The following is a 23,245-nucleotide window of genomic DNA, read 5'->3' as shown; positions in this document are numbered from 1 at the left end:
TAGGGCAGGAAACTGGACAGAGAATCTCGAGAAACTTAGCACAAGACTTAGATAGAAATGATTGGCTTGGCGAGAGCTTCACGTAGCCACTGACGGCATGCGAATCGGAGCACTGTAGCTCGAGATATCGTGGATTGAAGTAAGAAGTGAATAGTGATTTAATGGAAACCCTCCTCTCTTCTTCAACCCCACTTCAGCTGTGTGTGTGTTGTGTTTAATGAGCTGAAGGGTTCATTTAATGGCTTATATATATGTTGGGCTTGGGCCCAACTTGGGCCCGGTCCTATCCGTTAGTGCTTTTAGCCCGTTTGGCCCAACTTCGGGCCAAACCTTTAAAATTAACGCCCGGTTTTTCATTTCTAATATTTTTCTAAGATTTTTGACTATTTTCACTTTTTCTCGCGCAGTACCGGGTAGACTTGAACCGGTTCGATCGGTTCAATTGTCGGTTTGCAGTTTTTCACGGTTTTTCGCAGAAATACATTTTTTGACTCATAAAAACCTACTGAGTCTAAAAATCATATATAAATCCTCAGATTCTCACTCTAATTTTTCGGAACCTAATTTTGGGCAACATTAATTAACTAATTAGGCGATTAATTAGCCTGGGTTCTTACATTCTCCCAACCAAATAAAAAATTTTGCCCTCAAAATTTAGGAATTACCTGAGAATAGCTCAGGGTAATCCTTTCACATCTCAGACTCCAATTCTCAAGTATGCTCTTCAACTTCTACTCGCTCTCAAGCAACTTTAACCAATGAGACGTCCTTTCCCCACAGTTTCTTCACACTAGTGTCGTCGATACGCATCGGTGTTACTTGAAAAGTCAAGCTCTCCCTCAACTCGACCGACTCAGGTTCTAACACATGGGCCGTATCTGACGTGTACTTACGGAGCTGTGACACGTGGAATATGTCATGTAAGTTAGATAAGTGAGGTGGCAAAGCTACTTGATATGCCACCGGCCCGAATCGCATCAGAATCTCAAACGATCCTATATACCTCGGATTCAATTTCTTTGTTTTAATTGCTTTTCCGATCCCAGTCGTCGGTGTAACCCTCAGACATACATGCTCTCCCACTTCCACTGAGGAATCTCAAGTGGTTGTAGCATTTCTGACAGTTTTTGATGCTCTATCTTTATCTTCTGACACGTCAGGCACTTGGATACCGCTGTAGCTACATCACCTTTCATCCCAGGCTACCAGAACATCTTCTTTAAGTCATAATACATCTTAGCACTTCCGGGATGAATGGAAAATCCACTATTATGATCTTCTAACAACAAGTCTTGTCTCAAACTCTCAACATCCGGTATATAAATTCTCCCTTTATATCTCCACAACCCTTTTATCATCTTTGGTGAATTCTCCAAGCCTCTTCTCACTAACAGGTTGAAATAGTTGCTGAAACTTTTGCTCATCTTGCTGAACCTTCTGAATCTCCGTCTTAAACGTACTTGAAATCTGCAACTGATTCAAACAAGCTCTTCCGGCCACTTCACCAATATCCAGCTTAAGATCTACAAACTTATCCACTAACTCATCTTCCTTGATTCTCATCCAAGCTATTGTATGTTAAGGACTTTCGACTCGATGCATCTGCTACCATATTCGCCTTTCCAGGATGATAACTTATAAACAAAGATGTATTTGAGCAACTCTTATAAACAAAAAAGATGTATATTTAGCAACTCCATCCACCTCCTCTGACGCATATTTAGCTCCTTCTGATCAAAGATGTATTTGAGACTCTTATAAACAAAAAAGACGTTAAACCTCACTCCGTACAAGTGGTGCCTCCAAATCTTCAACGAAAACACAATCGCCGCTAATTCCAAATCATGAGTTGGGTAATTTACCTCATGCGGTCTCAGCTGACGCGATGCGTAATCCACTACATTCCGATGTTGCATCAACACGCAACCTAAACCCTTTAGAGAAGCATCACAGTATAATTCAAACGGTTCATGTGGTTCCGACAAAATCAAAACAGGCGCTGCAGTTAACTTTTGTTTCAGAGTCTGAAAACTCTCTTCACACTCGGACGTCCACACAAACGGCACCACTTTCCTTTTCAATTTAGTCATTGGTAGTGCAATCTGGAAAAATCCTTCAATGAATCTCCAGTAATATCTGGCTAAGCCCAAGAAATTCCTAACTTCTGTCACCGTCGTTGGTCTTTTCCATTCTATCACTACCTCCACTTTCAAAGGATCTACTACTATTCCTCCTTTGCTCACGACGTGACCTAGGAACTTTACTTCCTCTTTCCAGAACTCGTACTTGGACAACTTAGCATAAAACTTTCACTCCTTTAAGATTTGAAACACAATCCTCAAGTGTTCCTCATGCTCTTTCGCCGTCTAAGAATAAACTAAGATGTTGTCTATGAAAACCACGACGAATTTGTCCAAAAAGGGACGAAATACTCTATTCATGTAGTCCATGAACACAGCAGGTGCATTTGTTAACCCAAAGGACATCACCGCAAACTCGCAGTATCCATAGCGTGTCCTAAACGCAGTCTTAGGGATATCATCCTCTTTCACCCTTATCTGATGGTAACCAGATCTCAAATTGATCTTGGAAATCACTCCAGCTCCTTGCAATTGATCCATCAAGTCATCTATCCTTGGCAGCGGATACTTGTTCTTCGCAGTCACTTTGTTCAACTGTCGATAGTCCACACACAGTCGCATTCCTCCATCCTTCTTCTTTACCAATAAAACTGGCGCTCCACACGGAGAAACACTTGGTGGAATGAACCTCTTGTTTAGAAGCTCTTCTAACTGAGTCCTGCCAGCTCTATCGGAGCCATCCGATATGGTGCAATCGATACTGGCCCGACTCCCGGCACCAGTTCAATCGCAAATTCAATCTCCCTTTGAGGTGGGAACTCAAGGATATCATCCGGGAATACCTCCTGAAAGTCTCTAACTACCGGAATCTGATCTAAGTTTTGGGTATCTCCCAAAGCATTAGCAGTCAACAAGATATAACCCTGGCACTCTTCCTCACTACAGTGCACCATTACAGAGTTCAGGTAATAACCCTTAGCTATCACTGCTCCATATTCTTCTTTCGGCATGAACTGAATTGACTGCTCAAAGCAATCCAACAAAACTCGGTTCTTCAACAACCAATTAAACCCCAAAATCATCTCCAACCTAATCATTGGTAAACAGATCAAATCATGCACAAAGTCTCTACCCTCAAGCCTAAATCCTACTTGTCTACAACCTGACCTAGTCACCACCGTCTGATGCAGAGTGTGTACATGCAATTCAAATGATAACTTTGACACTTTCAGACCTAGTTCCTCAACTTTAGCAAATGAAATAAACGATTGCGAAGCTCCAGTATCATACAATGCAATTAAGGTTTAATCACCAATTAAACATATACCTCTCATCAAAGTATCCGCCTTAGAAGCATCCTTGGCATTCACAGCAAAAACTCGACCTTGATGCTGACTCTGACCCGCATTTGGGTTCTTCCCACGAGTGCAATCCCTCGCAATATGACCAAGCAAGCCACAGTTGAAGTTACCACCTAAACCAATCTTGCAAGAGTCATATAGATGAAAACGCCCACAACGTACACAAGTCAAATCTGGAGAAATCTTACTCTGATTTCCTCTCTCTTTGGCATAATGAAACTGGTTCTGAGCATTCTTTCTGAAACCTCCTTGCCCTTGAGGCGCATATCCTCCTCTCTTGAAACTCTGACCTCTCGGATGAAAATATTTGCCACGCCCCTTACTAGTGTTCCCTCCATGAGTATCCTTGGACGAAGCTACTGTCTTGGCATACTCCTCAACCACCCTCGCCTTGTCCACCAAATCAGATAAAGTATGAATCTCTATAGGAGCCACAGCAGTCATGATGTTGTCCTTCAATCCCCTCTGATACTTGATACATTTCCAGCTTTCATAGGTCTTCGGGACACCTTGACACACCCTATAGAACCTACAAAGCTCCTCAAATTTGCTTGTGTAGTCTGCCATAGACAGGGAACCTTGCTTTAGCTGCATCAGTTCTATATCCTTCGCTTCCCTTGCAGACTTAAGAAAGTACTTCATGTAGAAGGTCGTTTGGAATACGTCCCAAGGAACATCAGCATTCTGAAGCTGGAACAAGCGGCACTCTTCTTGCCACCTGTGCTGAGCCTCTCCCGCAAGATGATATGCGGCAAAATCCACATAGTGGTTATTTGGAACGTGCTGCGCCTGTAAGGCACGCTCCATGGCCTGAAACTAGTTGTCCGCTTCTGTAGGATTGGTTGATCCTCAGAAAATTGGTGGATAAACCTTGAGAAAAGTCGCCAAGGTCATCGGATCACCCCCCTGTTATCTCTATTTCCCACAACATTCTCATTCGCATTTCCTTCGCCATTCCTGTTTCCGTTTCCGGCCGGTTGGCCTAACCTCTGCACAGCTTGCAGAGTCGCAGCAGCATTAGTTTCCATGGTATTCACAAGGTTTGCCATGGCCGCCATGAATTCGGCATGGTTGTCAGCCGGTTGCTCATTCCTACTCTCTCGCGAACGTGCTCGACCTCGTCCGCGAGTGGCCAGTAGGGTTTTTGTCTACACCAAACAATCGATATCAAGGTGATCAGTCTCAATATCAAAAGACTAGTGCTTCAATTATCCCAAACAGGCACTCACAAACAAGCATGCTATGTAATATCAAGTAGATAACCTAATAGCATCAAAGAAAAGACACACAGAGTATGCAATAAAGCACAATCGGTCCATTCCTCAGGCTTACAAGGACGAACCACTCTGATACCGCTAAATGTAACACCATAATTAGCCTAAGCTTTACCTCGCATCGTAAAGCAAAGGTTAATCAGAGAGTACGACAGTTCTAAGATCATACATATAATATATAGAAAGAATTAATAAAATCTAGAAGCCCGATGAAGGATATAGCTCAAAAAAAGGATTTAAAGCGCAAAACATACTCGTGAAGCTTCTAACTTGAAGCACAAGAAACAGATATAATATAACAAAAGCTAAGTATATAATAGTATGAGAATCTAGCCACGGCTCGTGGAGTTTAAGCTGGCTAGCTATATATAGACATACAGAAACCTGACAGTAAAAACAACTTATACAAGTTTTTCTCTCTCAATACAAGCCTCTAGGCAAAAGCAAAGTACAAAAGCAAGAGAATAAACAAAAGAGATCAAAAGACTTCAAAACAGATAGAGATCTTCCACTCCTGTGTCCATCCATGCAACTCACCGAGGTGGGTTGCGACCTGCATCTGAAAAATAACAACAAAAATATGGTATGAGAACCGGAGGTTCTCAGTATGGTAACAGTACCCAGTGATGTAGGATATAAGACCCCGGGATGCCAAAGGCAATCCTAGACTTCATATCCATCACAAGATTAATCTTAAAGCATACTAAGACAATAAAGCATAATTTAAACCTCAATACAACTTAAAGCCTTAGTAGTATCAAATGGGTAATCTAGCTTAAAGGATTCTCTAATCTAATGGTGCAGAATTTAGAGTCCACAAACTAACTGGCAAGTGCACCGGGTCGTACCAAGTAATACCTCAGGTGAGTGAGGGTCGATCCCACGAGGATTGATGGACTAAGCAACAACGGTTGATTAATTTACTTAGTTAGACAAACAAAAAAGAGTGTTTTGGTATTCAAAAGCATTAAACAATAATTCAGAAATTAAAACAGCAAGCAGTAAATTTATGAGAATAATATATGGAGAAACAGTTAAGGCTTCAGAGATATCTATTTTTCGGATTGACTTTTCTTACTAACTATTTTAATCATGCAAGATTCAATTCATGGCAAACTATATATGACTAAGCCCTAATTCCTTAGACCTTATTAGTCCACTCTAACTTTCAGCGACCGCCAATTCCTTGGTTTCTTAGTTCCAATTAGAGGATGAAGTTCAATTCTAGTTTATGTGCCACAGAAACTCTAATTACCCAAATATAAAAGGATTATATGTCACGTATCCCGTTAAGTCTAGATAATTAAAAGTTTAGGAGAAATTGTTTTCAAGCCGTTGTTCAAGTAAAGAGCTTTTCCAAGTTATACAAGAACTCAATTAGAACAAGGGTCATACCTCCGTTCCACCCAAATTCATAAGATAAAGAACGAAAACAATTCTTGAAATAGAAATCAATACATGAATTAAAATAGAAAAATAATAGTATCAATCCATACAATAGATAGAGTTCCTAACCTTAACAATGGAGGTTTAGTTTCTCATGGTTCAGAGAGCAAAACTAGGATTCAGGTAAACTGTAAATTGCGGAATGAGGTAAGAGATGAGAAGAAGCCCGAAGGGCTGATTCTTTTCCCTTTTATATCTAATCCTAATTAATGTAAAATATATTTCCTAAAATCTAAATAATATCTTTTTCTAATTAAAAATAATAATAAAAGTTTAATAAAAAATAAATTAAATTTTGCGTGTAGCCTTTGTTGGAGTGAATTAGATGTTGAGGTCCACGCTGAACTTGGCTTTTCCCAAGTTTAGCGTGGATGATACAGTGGAGTCTTGTGCGCATAGGTTTGAGTCCACACTGAACTTGGCTTTTCCCAAGTTCAGCATGGGATGTAACGCGTGGTTTCCCCCGGAAACTTTCAAGTTCACGCTGAACTTGGCAGGGGCCAAGTTCAACGTGGAGTGGGCAGGGTTTTCTGGAGAAGAAGTGTGCAAATTGAACCACGTCAATTGAACCTCTGTAGCTCAAGTTATTTCTGGTGGAGTGCAAGGAGGTCGGGGTTGATAGCATCATTTGCTTTCTCCCCTTTTTGCTACAAAACTCCGTCAAATCCATCTGAGTGCTACCTGAAATAAACGGAAATGCACACAACTCAAAGTAGCATCTATAGTGGCTAAAAAATATTTAAATCTTTATTAAACTCAACAATTTGAATGCAATTTTACTAGGAAAAGATAGAGAAGATGCTCACGCATCACAACACCAAACTTGAATTGTTGCTTGTCCTCAAGCAACCAAATAAGTACATGATTAAGATGTGAATTTGCATGAGAAGTGAGAGTTTAGTCATGCTCAAGCCTATTCTTAAAAATGGGGTTTATTCATTGTAGCTCTGAATAGTTTTGGCATCTCACTCTCCTTTGAATAAGAGAAATGTCAGTGTCATTCGGAATTTGGAATCCGGATCGTATTATGAATTCTCTTATCCTTATACTCCAGTTTAATCCTTGAACACAGCAGAATTTACTTTAGTTATCTTTTCTTTGGTGCTTTGCACCTTGAGCCTAGCCGTGACTTTAAATGTTTTGTCTCAAACTTTACTTGACACAGAAACACCACAAGAACTTGACTGGGGAACTCTTTCTAAGTTTTGGTTGCTCTTTCAGTGTCTCCCAGACAGTGGTGCTCAAAGCCTTTGGCATACTCAGCTGAATTCATTTGGTCACGACTCTAAATATTCTTTCTCAAAGGTTACTTGGAAGAAGAATACCACAAGCATGTGACTAGGAAAACAACTCTTTGAGCTTTTGATTATTACAGACTCCCTAGTCATTGATGCTCAGAGCCTTGGACCTTGCTTTTATGTTTATTTTGCTGTCTCTTTTGCTTCAAGGATTAAATTTTTGTTTATTTCAGAGAAGTCATAACAATTTTCTAAATCCCTGTTCCTCACACATCAACATCCTTTGATTCAAATTCAAATATGCTCTGTTCATGTCATTCATTCAGAATTACAAATAACACCACCACATTTAAGTAGATATGATTAATCTTAGATATAAACTCACTCTTTTCATGCATTACATCACTTGTTTCTTTTCTTTTGATTTTCAAGCTCAGTGAGCAATACATGAGACATTTTTTTTTCTTTAGCAGAAAAGGAAAATAAAATAATGAAATAGGCAATAAGTTAACTAGACCTAGGAATTGAAATAACCACTGATCATGCAATAACAAAATAAATAGAAAATAGAAACCTAATCATAAAAATAACAGTAAAATGATAATGAGGATGAAAAGGAATTGAGCCACCTCAATCTCCCTGATGGGGATCTCTCTCCTCGGGCTGAGCTCCGTAAGGTCCTCTCAGACGGCTATAATCCTGCCTCAGCTGCTGAATCTTCTGTCGCTGAGAGCGCTGATCCGCTCTAATCTCATCAAGGGATGTACAAAGATGCTCCCATCGGCTACTCTCTATGGCTCTCATCACATCAATAGACGCCATGTACTGCTGCCAGTGGTTGTCATTGGTGACCCTCATCTGCTCCATGGAGGATGTAAGCTGCTGCCAATACTCTTGTGGTGGCTGATCTTGTCCCTGAGGCAGCTCTTCTTCATCTCCTTCCTTAGCCTATTCTATGGGGTGCCTCCAATGTTCCCTTTTCTGTTCCAGCTGTTTCTTTGTGATGGGCTTCTCGGTTGGGATAGGAAGTCATTCTCTATCTGCACTCTATCAGCATCACAGAGGCGGAAGATGAGATGTGGGAAGCCCAATCTAGCATTGTCCTTGGTGTTGGTGACGATGTGGTAAAATTGATCAGCAATAACGTTTGCCACCTCTACTGGCTTTTCCAACAAAATACAGTGGATCATGACTGCTTGATCCGCAGTACACTCGGACTGGTTGCTCGTGGGCATGATGGACCAGCGAATGAAATGGTGCCATCCTCTAGCCAAAGGCGTCAAATCACCTACTCTGATATGGCCGGATTTCCCTTCTGAGTGGTTTTCCACTGCGCACCTGGAATGCAAATGTTGGCGATTACTTGTCCCAGCCGCTGATCTCTGTACATCCTCTCTTTATAGGAATGAAGTGATTATTCGGTCTCTGGTATCTGGAGGGTCTGTCTGATGGTCTCTGGGCTGAAGTCAATGGTTTTTCCCGTTACAAAAGTTTTGTGGTCCCTTTCATTTATGTCAAACACATCCTTGTAGGTAATCCACATATTCCCATAGAATTCTTGAACCATCAACTGTCCCGCCTGTGGTTGTGGATTGCATAGAACTTCTCATCCTCTTCTCCGAATCTCACGAGTAATTTTCGGAAGTTCATCCGGTTGGAGCTTAAACTATACTTTCGGTAGAACCGGCCTCTTGCCAGTGATATCAAAAAAATATTCTTCATGTAACTTAGATTTAAAGCACCTTGCTTTTTTTTTTTTTTTGAATTGAAAGAAACAAAAGTAAAAAGATCAATAAAGGAGAAGAGGGGGGCAGGACAGGGGCATGGTGAAGGGTTGTGGTTAGTTGGGAATGGTTGAGAGTGGCTGTCAGGAGAGAAGAATAAAAGGGAAAGGGCGTTGGTTTTGTTACGGAGAATTGGGGGTTAGTGGCTTCGAAGTTCAGAGAGAGGGAATGGAGTGTGGTGGATTGTGGTTTGAGGTGAGAAGTAGGAGGCTTTATATAGGCAGGGGTATGGGGTTAGTGGGAATCACAGATAGGCAATGGTGCAGGAGGTGTTATGTTGGGAAGGGTTGGGTCTTGTAACTGTATGTGTGGTCAAGGGGACAAGGAATATTTTGGAAAGGTGAGGTGGAGTTGGTCACGGGTTAATGTTGGAGGGGTATGGCTGAGAAGGAATAAGTGTGGTCAAAGTTGGGAAGAGGGTTGTAGTGTATTGGGATGATGGGGGAATATATGGGGAAGGGGAAGGTTTGTGAAAGACAGGATGGTAAAGGGGCTGTGGTTGCAGATCGCAGGGGATCACGAGAAAGAGAGGGAATCAAGGAGTGTTGGTAATTGATCTGATGGATTTTGGTGGGATTTGAGCATGATTTGGCGTGGGATTCTTGTGCTTGTATGCCAAAATAGCGTGATTCACGCTAAACTTGAAAGATAGGCACGTTCAGCGCTGCATCTCCCGAAAGCTTTTCCACTAGCCCAAGTTCAGCGTGGGCCTTGCGCCTTTTTTCTTTTTTTTTTTATATATTCTTTTTTTTTTGTGATATTCCCACGCTGAACTTGGAGAAGGCCAAGTTCAACGTGGGAATGGCAGTGGCAACTCTCACTTGTACGCATGCATCCACGCTGAACTTGGGAAATTCCAAGTTCAGCGTGGAGTCTGGCCCTGATTCACGTTAGTTGCGTCGTTCTCCATGCTGAACTTGGAATTTTCCAAGTTTAGCGTGGACTTGGCAGTAAGAAATCCCTCTCTGCATGCTTCTAACCACGCTGTAACTTGGAAAATCCCAAGTTCAGCGTGGAACTGGCAGAGACACCTTTCCAAATTTCACGCACGTGCCACGCTGAACTTGGAAAATCCCAAGTTCAGCGTGGAATTGGCAGACTCAACCTTCTCCAGAGTGTTCCAAAATTTTTTCTAAGTGTCCGGTTCCTATTTTAAAAATTCTGCATGATCAAAACACAAGTAAAACAAAGAAAAATGGTAAAAACTCAATAAAAATCAAACAAATAATATAATCAATTCAATGGAAAAATAACCAAGGATATGAAATCATCGGGTTACCTCCCGACAAGTGCTTCTTTAACGTCACTAGCTTGATGGTCAGTTCTGCTAATTCAGCAGATGAGCGGACCTTTGGCGATCAATCGTGCCTCCAAGATAGTGCTTTAACCTCTGGCCATTCACTGTAAATTTCCTGTCAAAATTCTCTTCCTGTATTTCCACATGACCATATGGTGAAGCTCTGATAACCACAAATGGTCCTGACCACCGAGATTTTAGCTTCCCAGGAAAGAGTTTGAGCCTTGAATTATACAGAAGCACTCTCTGTTCTGGCTCAAAAACTCTGATGGCAATCCTCTTGTCATGAAATAACTTGGTTTTCTCCTTATAGAGCTTGGCATTATCATAGGCTGAATATCTGAATTCATCAAGCTCATTCAACTGAAGCATTCTCTTAATTCCTGGAGATTCTGAATCAAGATTCAGATACCTGATTGCCTAGTAAGCTTTATGCTCCAGCTGAACTGGTAAGTGACAGGCTTTGCCATAGACCAACTGATAAGGGGACATGCCAATAGGAGTCTTATAAGCTGTCCGGTATGCCCAGAGAGCATCATCAAGCTTCCTAGACCAGTCCTTTCTTGAAACATTGGCGGTCTTTTCTAGAATCCGCTTGAGTTCCCTGTTGGAAACTTCAACCTGTCCACTAGTCTGAGGGTGATAGGGGGTTGCCACTATATGACAAATTCCATATCTCTACAGAAGTGAGTCCAGCTATTTATTACAGAAGTGACTTCCACCATCACTAATGAGTGTCCTTGGGACACCAAACCAGCTAAAAATATATCTCTGAAGAAAGCTCATCACCACCTTGGCATCATTGGTGGGTAGAACCACGGCTTCCACCCACTTGGACACATAATCAACTGCCACTAGAATATAGTTGTTTGAATGTGAGGGTTGAAAAGGTCCCATGAAATCAATACCCCATACATCAAACAACTCAACCTCAAGAATCCCCTACTGTGGCATCTCATGGTTGGCAGGGAGGTTCGTGACTTTTTCACTTCTGTCACAGTGCTTCACAAATTCTCTTGAGTCCTTGAAGAGAGTCGGCCAGTAAAACTCGCTCTGAAGGACCTTTATAGGTGTCCTTTCACCACCAAAGTGTCCTCCATAATCAGAACCATGACAGTGCCAAAGAATCTGCTATTTTTCCTCATCCGGGACACATATCTGGATTATACCATCTGAACACCTTTTAAAAAGGTACGGTTCCTCCCAAATGTAGTACTTTGCATCAGTCAATAGCTTCTTTACTTGTTGCCTACTGTACTCCTTTGGAATAAAATTCATGGCCTTGTAATTTGCAATGTCTTCAAAACATGGAGCCTGCTGAATGAGGAATAATTGCTAATCCGGAAATGTCTCAGTCATAGCTGTGGGTGGTTGCACTCCTTGTTCAGGCTCTATTATGGAAAGATGGTCAGCTACTTGATTTTTTGACCCTTTCCTGTCCTTTATCTCAATGTCAAACTCCTGGAGGAGCAACACCTATCTGATTAATGTTGGTTTAGAGTCCTGTTTGGTTAGAAGGTAATTCAAAGCAGCATGATCAGTATAAACAATAACCTTAGAACTAATTACATATCGCCACGCTTCTAAAGCGTACCAGAAAGTTCACATATCGGTACGCTTTTGAAGCGTGCCCATAGGGTAGAATATGGGTCACTTTTAAAGCGTGCCAATTTCCAGGTTATGGCCACATTTCTTAAGCGTGCATGTTGAAGCCAATAGTAAGATATAGCCACGCTTAAAAAGCGTGGCCATAAATTCGGTCAGAAATTTTTTTTTCATTTATTTTATGCAAAATTCATATATAATTTTAAAATCAAAGACCAATTTTACATTTTCCATATCAACCAATCAAACATATATATAAACTTCCCCATAAAAAAAAGGCCTTATATATAAGCTTGTCACCACAAAAGTAGACTTTGATCACAAAGTACCAAAAATCAAAGTCATAAAAAGAAAATAAAAATTACAATTCAAAGTGTCACATATCTATTTCCTTATCCTTGGTTACAAAATATCAAATTTCATAAGTAGTGTGTTCATCCATTATGAGCTCCATTATTTTTAGCACTGCCCTGCAGAATTTTAAATAATCTGAAGTTAGTGCATGTTATAAAGGCTACTTTAATTAAGGCCAACAAATCCAATTCCAAATCCAAATTGATTAAATATGAAAATGGCAAGGCCACTTTAATTAGGCCCTGCAATAATGCATATTCAGCCATCACATACCTATCCTAATTCAACACAAATCAAAAACAAAAGAAATAGTCCCTATACAAGGTCACAACCATATGCTCCCCTTGGTACTTTTTTATCTAGCACTATCACATACCTATCCTAATTCAACATATACTTTATTTTTGTAGAAACTAAGAAAAATAAAAGGTCAGCTCCTGCAATAATTGAATTAAACACATATACTTATTTCTTTCTATTTATCTATGAAAATTGAAAGAAAAACTCATGACAAAGCAGCAAATTAAGCAATCACCAGTACATATTAAGCCTAAAAGTAGAATGAGGCAGGAAACTTGCCAAGGCCAATAAATAGATGAGAAGATAAAGCATAGAAAAAATTATAGTTAAGCAATCAGCAGTATATATTCAGTCAACAGTACACTACAAGAACAAATTATAGTAAAACAAATTCCACTTGTGATTTTATTTTAGAGGTTCTATTACAGAACAAATAAGTAATAACAACATAACATTCATTAGCTTAGTTGCCTCTATAGAAGCTGTGGGAGTTTTTAAAATTAAACTAAAATAAAGATAGTCACCTAGCACCCAGAAACTAAATTTGTGCCCTAACAGCAACAGCAATACCGCAGCAGAAGCAAACCAAGAGAGGTGGCAGCGGCAACAGCAGCAAAAAGACAAATATTAAAAGCCTAGAATAAAAAAATAGACTTAAATAAATACTAATAAGATTTAGTTCAGGAATAAAACTTATAGCAAGCAAACAAACCCAAGATTCAGTTCAAGCAAACAAATGATATTTATTATGCAAGCACGATAAAGAAAAGAAAAAAAACTTCTAAGAAAAAGAATAATACTTAAAAAGATACTCTCTTTCTCACCTTCAATTCTAAAAAAGTGCAAGCTATATAATGAATGCCAAATTTTCAAAATTAAAATTTGCACTTCCTTCAATTTTAAAATTATTGGAATCCATGGAATAATTAAACTTTATTGTTGTGATATAAGGAGATTCCCAAAATAAACAATTTAGGTTTCTTATAGAATTTTGTAAATTATTTTCGCCTTTAAATTTCATCAAGAAATTTAGTTAATTAAAAAGTTAATTTAAAATGGAAAATGCTAACAATAAAATCTTGTTCCTGTTAAGTGAATTCAACTAAAGTGTGAGACATGAGCTCTTAACGAATGCTAACCGATGATGGATTCTAGAATCTGGCAAATAAACATACAATAAGCACATTTCTTTTGTTATCATTTATGCAAGAAAAGAAGTTGCCTAGTCTAACTTAATCTAATACCGTATACGAGGTAAGACAGCTGATTACCATGTCTTGCATTTTACCATAGAATGAATGCTTGTAGCAACCACACCATCCTCAAAGCTGTGACTTGGTCCAACTACAAATGTTAACACCAGTATACGAACCAATAATTTTATACCTGTACAAATTGGCAGTGAACATCAATAAACTAATATGGATCCATTCTAGTTTGCTTGCTTCCCTAAACCAAAAATTTACAGAAATGAACCAAATGCATGATGTATCACAACATCAATAAACCAAATTAGCCACAGAGCTTTTTACAATCCTCAATCTGATTTGTAAATGTATTTTCCCGAAAACAACGATTTGATATATTTGGTCTATTGAAGACTAAATTGAGACATGCTTAATCTTTCAAGGACTGGTTTAAGTTTTTAACTATTAACCTTAAATTAACATACCTTTTTCTTAAAAAAAATTGCTGTCAGCTCTTGCCTAACACCAAAGCAGGGAAAGTACCATAGGAAAATACTTTTAAGTTTTAACTAGTCAACGGCACTTATAGGTTAAAAGGAAATGCAAATCAAAGATTGTGTAAGGTACAACTTATTGTTATTTCATCACACAAATTCACACACATAAATGATGCACTTCATAAACTACACATACAGAAACATAAGTAGCATACACACAGAGAGGGTTGGGGTTTTTTTCTTTTGCAAGTTTGTGACAATCATGAAATATAATGAACCTTACTGAATATAAGATATAAAACTAAAATGCGTAGAATCAGAAATCGTGAATGAAAATGGAAGAAATTAGGGTTTACATTTCATCTTGCATGCAGTGGGGGAAGCGCAGGCGGAGCAGCGACTCTTCTGGAGGTGAAAGCTGCGGTGGCCGCACCTCACACAGAGAGAGGTGAGTAGCACCACGACCATGGCTGGGTTCGAGAAGATGAGGCTGAGTAGAACCGCGACAGAGAGAGAGGCGAGGAGCACCACGACCCGGGCTGGGTTCGAGAAGATGAGGCTGAGCAGAACCGCGACAGAGAGAGGCGAGGAGCACCACGACCAGGGCTGGGCGAGCAGCACCACGACCAGGGCTGGGTTCTATCGCGAAGATGAAGCTAACGGCGCCTTAGCTTTTAGGGATCGAGAGGGCTCGAGCGAGAAGAAGATGAACGCTGAATTTTTAGGGTTTCATTGTTTTAGTTAGTGTGTAAGTTATAAGTGTGTGTTGTTGGGTAAAATTTGATAACTTAAAAAAAAAGGGTTAAGTGTGGGAAAAATAGGTGGGAAACTAAATTTTAGGGGAGGAAACTCTATCGGTACGTTTTTTTATGGTGCCAAAATACACAAGGTATAGCCACGCTTTTTAAGTGTCCCGGTTTCTTTTTACGGCCACGCTTTTCAAGCGTAACAAAAAAAGCGTGGCCAAATATCAAATCAGTAGCCACTCTCGTAAAAGCGTGCCGATTTCTCTCTATGGGTACGCTTTTCAAGCGTGGCAGTAAGAAAGCGTGGCCAAATTTCAAATAAGTGGCCATCCTTGAAAAAGCGTGCCAATTTTTCTCTATGGCCACGCTTTTCAAGCGTGGCAAAAAAAGCGTGGCCAAATCACAAATCAATGGCCACCCTCGTAAAAGCGTGCCCATAGACCACTTTTCGGCACGCTTTAAAAGCGTCGCAAGAAAAAAGGGTGCCGACAGGCCTTTTTTCTTGTAGTGTCATCTCCCAATTAGAATCTTCTTAGGATTTAGAATTTGCCTACTGAGGTGGTTGTTGTTGATGAGACTGAAATTGGCGGTTATTGTGATTGTTTTGTTGTAAACTGCCCTGAGAATTATTGTTGAAATTCTGAGATCTCTGAGGTTGGTCTCTCCACCCAAAATTTGAGTGATTTCTCCATCCTTGATTATACGTCTTAGAGTACGGATCATTGTTGGAATTTCTAGAAACACTTCCCATGTAATTGACCTGTTCAGAAGAGGGTTGAGCATAATCATAATTATCATTTTGCACAAAATTACCTGTCATGTCATAAGGGACCTCTTGAGGTGCAGTCTGAGTATTGACAGCTAAAACTTGCATTCCACTCATCTGTTGAGTAAGTAGACTTATTTGTTGACACATAAGCTTGTTCTGAGCAAGAAGAGCATTAACATCTTCCACTTCCAACACACCTCTCTTCTGAGAGGTCTCAGAGTGCAAAGGATTCCTGTTGGAGGAATATAAGTATTGGTTGTTAGCAACCAACTCAATAAGCTCAATAGTCTCCTCTGGTGTCTTCTTCATGTACAAAGAACCACCTGTAGAATTATCCAAGCGCATCTTGGACATTTCACATAAGCCCTCATAAAAGATATCCAGCTGAGTCCATCTAGAGAACATGTCTGGAGGGCATTGCTTAGTCAGGAGCTTGAATCTTTCCCAAGCTTCATAAAGGGTCTCACTCTCTTTCTGTCTGAAAGTCTGAACCTCCACCCTTAGCTTAGTAAGCTTTTGAGGTGGAAAAAATTTTGTCAGAAATCCAGTAACAACCTTGTCCCAAGTATCCAGACTCTCCTTGGGTTGAGAATATAACCACAGTTTTGCTCCATCCCTCACAGCAAATGGGAAGAGCATGAGTTTGTACACCTCAAGATTCACTCTATTGGTCTTCACAGTATCATAAATCTGCAGAAAATCAGAGATAAATTAATTTGGGCCTTCATGAGGAAGTCCATGATACTGACAATTTTATTGTACAAGAGTGACAAGCTGAGGCTTCAGTTCAAAATTGTTTGCAGCTATAGGAGGCACCACAATACTTTTTCCATAAAGATCTGCATTGGGAGCAGTGTAAGAGCCAAGCACTCTTCTAGGTTCCTCATTCCCAATTGGATTTGCCACATTGGCATTAGCAGCATGATTATTATGATCCATGTTGGACTCTGCAACCTTATAAAGACTTGCTTGTTGTAAACGTCGCCTAAAAGTCCTTTCAGGTTCAGGATCAAAGTCTAGCAAAGGTTCCTTGTCCCTGTTCCTGCTCATAAACAGACAGAAGACAAGAAAAGATGGGATTCTCTACGTCAGAGTGCAGAGAACTTCCAGTGAGGTAACCTGTGTAAAATAATAAAATAGAAATACTAAATAAATAAAACAGAAAAAATTCGAAAATGATAACTGAAATTAGACAAAAAAATTTCGAAAATTAACAGGGAAAATAAACAAGAAAATTAAAATGAAATTAACTAGGTGACATCAAACTTAATTTCAAAAATTAAGGAAAAATATTAGTGCTAAATATTTATTTAAATTTTTTTTGTAAATACTAAAGCAAAGTTTAAATAAAATTAAAACTAAAGTGCCTAATCTAAGTAATCAAACAACTAGTAGTTGTCAATCACAATCAATCCCCGGCAACGGCGCCAAAAACTTGGTGTGGATTTTATAGTCCATAAACTAACCGGCAAGTGCACCGGGTCATACCAAGTAATACCTCAGGTGAGTGAGGGTCGATCCCACGAGGATTGATGGACTAAGCAATAACGGTTGATTAATTTACTTAGTTAGACAAACAGAAAAGAGTGTTTTAGTATTCAAAAGCATTAAACAATAATTCAAAAATTAAAACAGTAAGCAGTAAATTAATGAGAATAATATATGGAGAAACAGTTAAGGCTTCAGAGATATCTATTTTTTGGATTGACTTTTCTTACTAACTATTTTAATCATGCAAGATTCAATTCATGGCAAACTATATATGACTGAGCCCTAATTCCTTAGACCTTCTTAGTCTACTCTAACTTTCATCAACCGCCAATTCCTTGGTCACTTAGTTCCAATTAGAGGATGAAGTTCAATTCTAGTTTATGTGCCACAGAAACTCTAATTACCCAAATATAAAAGGATTATATGTCACGTATCCCGTTAAGTGCAGATAATTAGAAGTTTAGGAAAAATTATTTTCAAGCTGTTGTTCAAGTAAAGAGCTTTTCCAAATAATACAAGAACTCAATTAGAACAAGGGTCATACTTCCGTTCCACCCAAATTCATGAGATAAAGAACGAAAACAATTCTTGAAATAGAAATCAATACATGAATTAAAATAGAAAAATAATAGTATCAATCCATACAATAGATAGAGCTCCTAACCTTAATAATGGAGGTTTAGTTGCTCATGGTTCAGAGAGTAAAACTAGGATTCAGGTAAACTATGAATTGCGGAATGAGGTAAGAGAAGAGAAGAAGCTCGAAGGGCTGATTCTTTTCTTTTTTATATCTAATCCTAATTAATGTAAAATATATTTCCTAAAAACTAAATAATATCTTTTTCTAATTAAAAAAATAATAAAAGTTTAATCAAAAATAAATTAAATTCTGTGTGTAGCCTTTGTTGGAATGAATGGGGACCACTGGAGATGTTGAGGTCCACGCTGAACTTGGCTTTTCCCAAGTTCAGCGTGGATGATACAGTGGAGTCTTGTGCGCATAGGTTTGAGTCCATGCTGAACTTGGGTTTTTCCAAGTTCAGTGTGGGATGTAACGCATGGTTTCCCCCGGAAGCTTTCAAGTTCACACTGAACTTGGCCCCGGCCAAGTTCAACGCGGAGTGGGCAGGGTTTTCTGGAGAAGAAGTTTGTACAATTATACATCGTTGAGTGCAAGGAGGTCAGGATTGACAGCATCATTCGCTTTCTCCCTTTTTTGCTATAAAACTCCGTCAAATCCATTCGAATGCTACCTGAAATAAACGGAAATGCAAAAAACTCAAAGTAGCATCCATAGTGGCTAAAAAATGTTTAAATCTTGATTAAACTCAACAATTTGAATGCAAATTTACTAGAAGAAGATAGAGAAGATGCTCACGCATCATCTAACAGTCTTCGCTATCCCACAGCCTTCACCAACCTATCCTCCATGCGATCCCATCGCCACTGCCTTCCGAACCTCCTCAATCCTAGCAGAAAGCACAAGTAATTTCAATGCAAGTAAAACACAGGTAGAAGCATATAAGGCAAGTAGTTCAAGTAAGCAAATAGGCATGTTATTCAAGTAGGCATACAATTACAAGTCGGCAAAGCAAACAAACAGATAGAAAATACACATGATGAACGCCTGTCCTACTGGCTGTGATATCACATTGTCGGTTCAATTGCCAACCCGACACATCTCCATGGAGATGTCACCCATCGGAATCATCATTAGGAACCCTGAGATATGGTGTTCGGATCACCATCCAAAGGGATGCGAGCGGGACACTCTTGCCAAAGACCTCACATCTCAATGTAAGCGGGATTACCCACTGTCTTTATGCCGCCACTGCTACCTCGGCAGTCAGGATTAACCATCGTCCCTGCCAGGCGCATAGCGTACCATAATCTCAGTAGCCGCTACCTCGACAGGCAGGATTAACCACCGTCCCTGCCAGGTGTATAGTGTCTCATAATCTCAGTATAAAACAGTACTTCAGTGGTTTTCAAAAAACATTTTCAATACATCAATGATTCATCAATGCACACTCGAGTCCTCAACTCATCTCAACCAGTGGCAAATCAACATTTCCATTCCGAGTCCTCTACTCATCTCAACTACTGTCAATTCACATTTCTATTCCAAACTCAGTAGTTCATCAGTTCTCATTTCATATTCCAATCTACTTTCACATACCATCAAACCCGTCCTCAGTACACCAGAAACCTAAGCCTCCGTTTTCTAATTTTTTAAAATAATATCAACTAAATCTCGTAAGTTCTTTCCCATGTCTTAATGCCCAAAATTAAGCCCAAGAGTCTTAAAATCGTGTCATGGAAGCTTACAATCTTGTTGGGAAGGTGAAATAGTTGATAACAAAGTTTAAATTTGAGAAACAGGACATGTGCGTACGCACAAGTGTGTGCGTGCGCACGCCCAGGAGAAGTTTTAAATGGTGTGCGTACACATAGAGGTGTGCGTATGCACAGGTACAAACTTTAATAATGTTGTCGCTTGCACAAGCTATGCTAGCGCCCTCAACAGACTGCCCTTCCCAACGTATGCGTGTGCACAAGTTGTAAATCCTCATTGGCTATGTGCGCGCACAAGCTGTGCTAGTGCTCAAAACAGGAAGCCTTCCCCTGCGTGTGTGTACGCACAGGTCTGTACGTGCGCACAGGTCTAAAATTTTGCAGGGGTGTGCATGCACACAAGGCTGTACGTGCGCACATACCAGAAATAAAAAAATTCTGCAACTTTGCAGAATTTCAGATTTTAACACCAAACTTTGAATGATCATAACTCCCTCTACAAAAATCTAAATTTTACAAACTTTATATCAATTTGAAAAGTTTTCAATGAATTTTACTTCTAAATAAATTTCAACAAATTTTGAAAACTGAGGCGTAAGTTATAATCAGACAAAGTTCACCAAACTTTCCTTTTTACCAAAAGTTCACAAATTACAATTTCCCAATTTTCATAACTCAAACCAACCAAAACCAAATAAAACCATTCCAAACTCCATCTTTCATTGAAATCTATCTTTTATAATATATTGCACCACTCTTACTAATTTTTCCTTCACATTTCATCATTCTCAACCTGAACATCAAATGTGTCACATTATAAACAATCCTCATTCACATTTTCTAACCATATTACCATTTCATCAAAGGTGGACATTACTCCTGGTCACGCACACGCTTCAGTTACGTATACGCGTCGCTTGTAAAATGGCATGATCACATGTATGCTTCATCCATGCACATGCGTCGGTTCCAACTTCTCAAATCATTAAATTCTTGTGTTCCTTTCACTTTTGCATGCTTCCTCTTCATCCTCCATGCCATTCCTGCCTTATAAACCCTAGAATCACTTAACAAACACATCACGGCATCGAATGGTTATAAAAGAGAATTAAAAATAAGTAATTTTAAGGCCTAGGAAGCATGTTTTTCAATCATAGCACAAAATTAGGAAGGAATCTCAAAAACATGAAATTTACATGGATAAGTGTGAGTAAAGTTGATAAAATCCACTCGATTCGATCCAAAATAAGTCATAAAGTAGTGGCTCAACAAATCTCCCCACACTTAAACGTTAGCATGTCCTCATGCTAAGCTCAAGGGAACCAAAAGAGTGAAGGGAAAATGGTAAGACTTATGTAATGCAACATATCTATATGAATGTAACTACATGCTAAATTCTTCTACCTACTTGGTTAAAAGTAAATCAATCTTCCAAGAGTAAATATGAACTGGATTCCACTAATTCAAATCTCAAAATGAAGTACAAATAGACTTGCAAGAAGAAAGCTCATGAAAGCCGGGAACAAGGAATTGAGCATCAAACCCTCACCGGAAGTGTATCCGCGCTAATCGCTCAAGTGTTTAAGGGTTGATTCTCTCCTAATCTTGCTCTCTAAGGCTTGCTCTTCTTTTACCAATCAACAAAAATTTAATGCATGAATACACATATCAAGAGGTCTTTTCAAGGGTTGTAATGGGGTTAGGGTTAACGTAGGAATGTATTTGGTTAAGTAGACTAAAATCTGAATCCTTGGTTAACCTAAACTTACCATCTAACCTAAGACAATCCATGTAATCAAAACGCAAACCTAACTACCCATTTACAATCTTTTGCCACATATCCATGCATCCCCATTTTGAGCACAATTCATATACATCGCTATCACCACTTACTTTGGAGCATTTTTCCCCTTTTTTATTGTTTTCTTTTTTTTCTTTTGTTTTTCTTCTTTTTTTATTCTTTTTATATACGTAGTGGATCAACGCATGTGATTAAGGTATTGAATGCATGAACATGTGCCCAACTAAATTTTTCACATTTTCACCAAAAATATACAATACCCAATTTTCAACCCAATTTTCTCACACTTAAATCATACACACTCTCACTAGTCTAAGCTAACCAAGGATTCAAATTAAAGACATTCATTATTTTTTGCTTAGAGTTAGTGATGTGCTAAAATAAAGAACAAATGGGGTAAAATAGGCTCAAAATTTGTTTGTAAAGGATGATGAAAGGGTAAGGCCATATGGGTATGTAAGCCTAGTGAAACAAAGGCCTCAATCATATAAGTGTATTCATACATCAAACAATGAAAATATAGAATCAAGCAAGACAAAGATCACAATCTTAGAGAGAACAACACACACTGAATCAAAATATTGGTTGATAAAATGCAACCAATCAATAAGCTCAAAATCTCACTAGGCTTGTGTGTTCTAGCTCTAAAACCATGTTCCAAAATAAATTTCTTCAAGCAAGTTCAAAAGTTTTAATTCAAATTTGTGAAATGCCCTAAAACAGTTTCTTGGAAAAGAAATTATCACTTCAACCAAGTAGTGGTAAAATATGCACAAATTCTAACTAACATCGAATCTATCATGCAATGCAATAACTAAATAACAAAGAAAATTAAGATTTGGTGTTGCGAAAAGGAAGTAGTTATGCACGGAAGTCAGTCTCGACCTCTCCACACTTAAAGATTGCACTATCCACGGTACATGCAAAGATGAGCAAGGTGGATTAAGGTGGGTTGTTATAACTGATGAGCTCTTTCAAAATTTTGTGCAGAGGGACTTGTTGTTCGCCCCATTGAAAAGCTTTTTCTTTTCCTTCTTGGTGGCCGACCTGAAAGGGCAGAAAAAGATGGGCCCAAAAATAAAGCAAATAGAATATAGGTGGGGCTATTGCCAAATAAGAATGCGGTTCTCAACTACATGGTAACCACAACATGTAAGTGACAAAACAATAGACGCAAAGGGCATGTCAAATAACACTTGATGCAAGAGTAAAGTCAAAGTATAAATAAATGGCATAAAGAGAACACTCGGAAGCATCAAGTTCAAACATGAATTGACACAAGTAATACCTTACGTGAGTAAGGGTCGATCCCACGGAGATCGTCGGCTTGAAGCAAGCTATGGTTATCTTGTAACTCTTAGTCAGGATATCAATAATTCTCAGATTTAATTGTAAAAAGTAAAAGAACATGAAATAAATACTTGTTTTGCAGTAATGGAGAACAGGTTGAGGTTTTGGAGATGCTCTATCTTCTGAATCTCTACTTTCCTACTGTCTTCTTCTTCATGCACGCAAGGCTCCTTCCATGGCAAGCTGTATATTGGTGGATCACCGTTGTCAATGGCTACCATCTGTCCTCTCAGTGAAAATGGTCCAAATGCGCTGTCACCGCACGGCTAATCATCTGTCGGTTCTCACTCATGCTGGAATAGGATCCATTGATCCTTTTGCGTCTGTCACACCCCCAACACTCGCGAGTTTGAAGCTCGTCACAACCAT

General features: G+C 39.2%; 1 protein-coding gene and 1 long non-coding RNA gene across 2 annotated transcripts; both read right to left on the bottom strand.

Moving 5' to 3' along the window:
* LOC107607224 lies at nt 2,789–4,249 on the bottom strand. Its single transcript, XM_016309198.1, has 2 exons — nt 3,409–4,249; nt 2,789–3,327 (listed from the first exon to the last, which is right to left on the bottom strand). Exons 1-2 carry the CDS (start codon nt 4,247–4,249, stop codon nt 2,789–2,791), a joined length of 1,380 nt encoding a protein of 459 aa, XP_016164684.1.
* LOC110265182 lies at nt 12,322–14,396 on the bottom strand. Its single transcript, XR_002351522.1, has 3 exons — nt 14,012–14,396; nt 13,265–13,375; nt 12,322–12,556 (listed from the first exon to the last, which is right to left on the bottom strand). It is a non-coding gene; the product is annotated as an uncharacterized LOC110265182 (long non-coding RNA).

This window comes from Arachis ipaensis, chromosome B07, assembly GCF_000816755.2.
Source record: "Arachis ipaensis cultivar K30076 chromosome B07, Araip1.1, whole genome shotgun sequence".
Classification (NCBI taxonomy): Eukaryota; Viridiplantae; Streptophyta; class Magnoliopsida; order Fabales; family Fabaceae; genus Arachis; species Arachis ipaensis.
The sequence above is the reverse complement of the archived record's forward strand: the minus strand, read 5'-3'. Positions and strand labels throughout refer to the sequence as shown.

Excerpts from the sequence above, each read along its gene's own strand:
- LOC107607224 (XM_016309198.1), bottom strand. The coding sequence starts at position 4,249 with ATGGAGCGTGCCTTACAGGCGCAGCACGTTCCAAATAACCACTATGTG. Across the intron at positions 3,328-3,408 it reads GGCGGATACTTTGATGAGAG|TTGAGGAACTAGGTCTGAAA; the intron begins GTATATGTTTAA and ends CATTTGCTAAAG.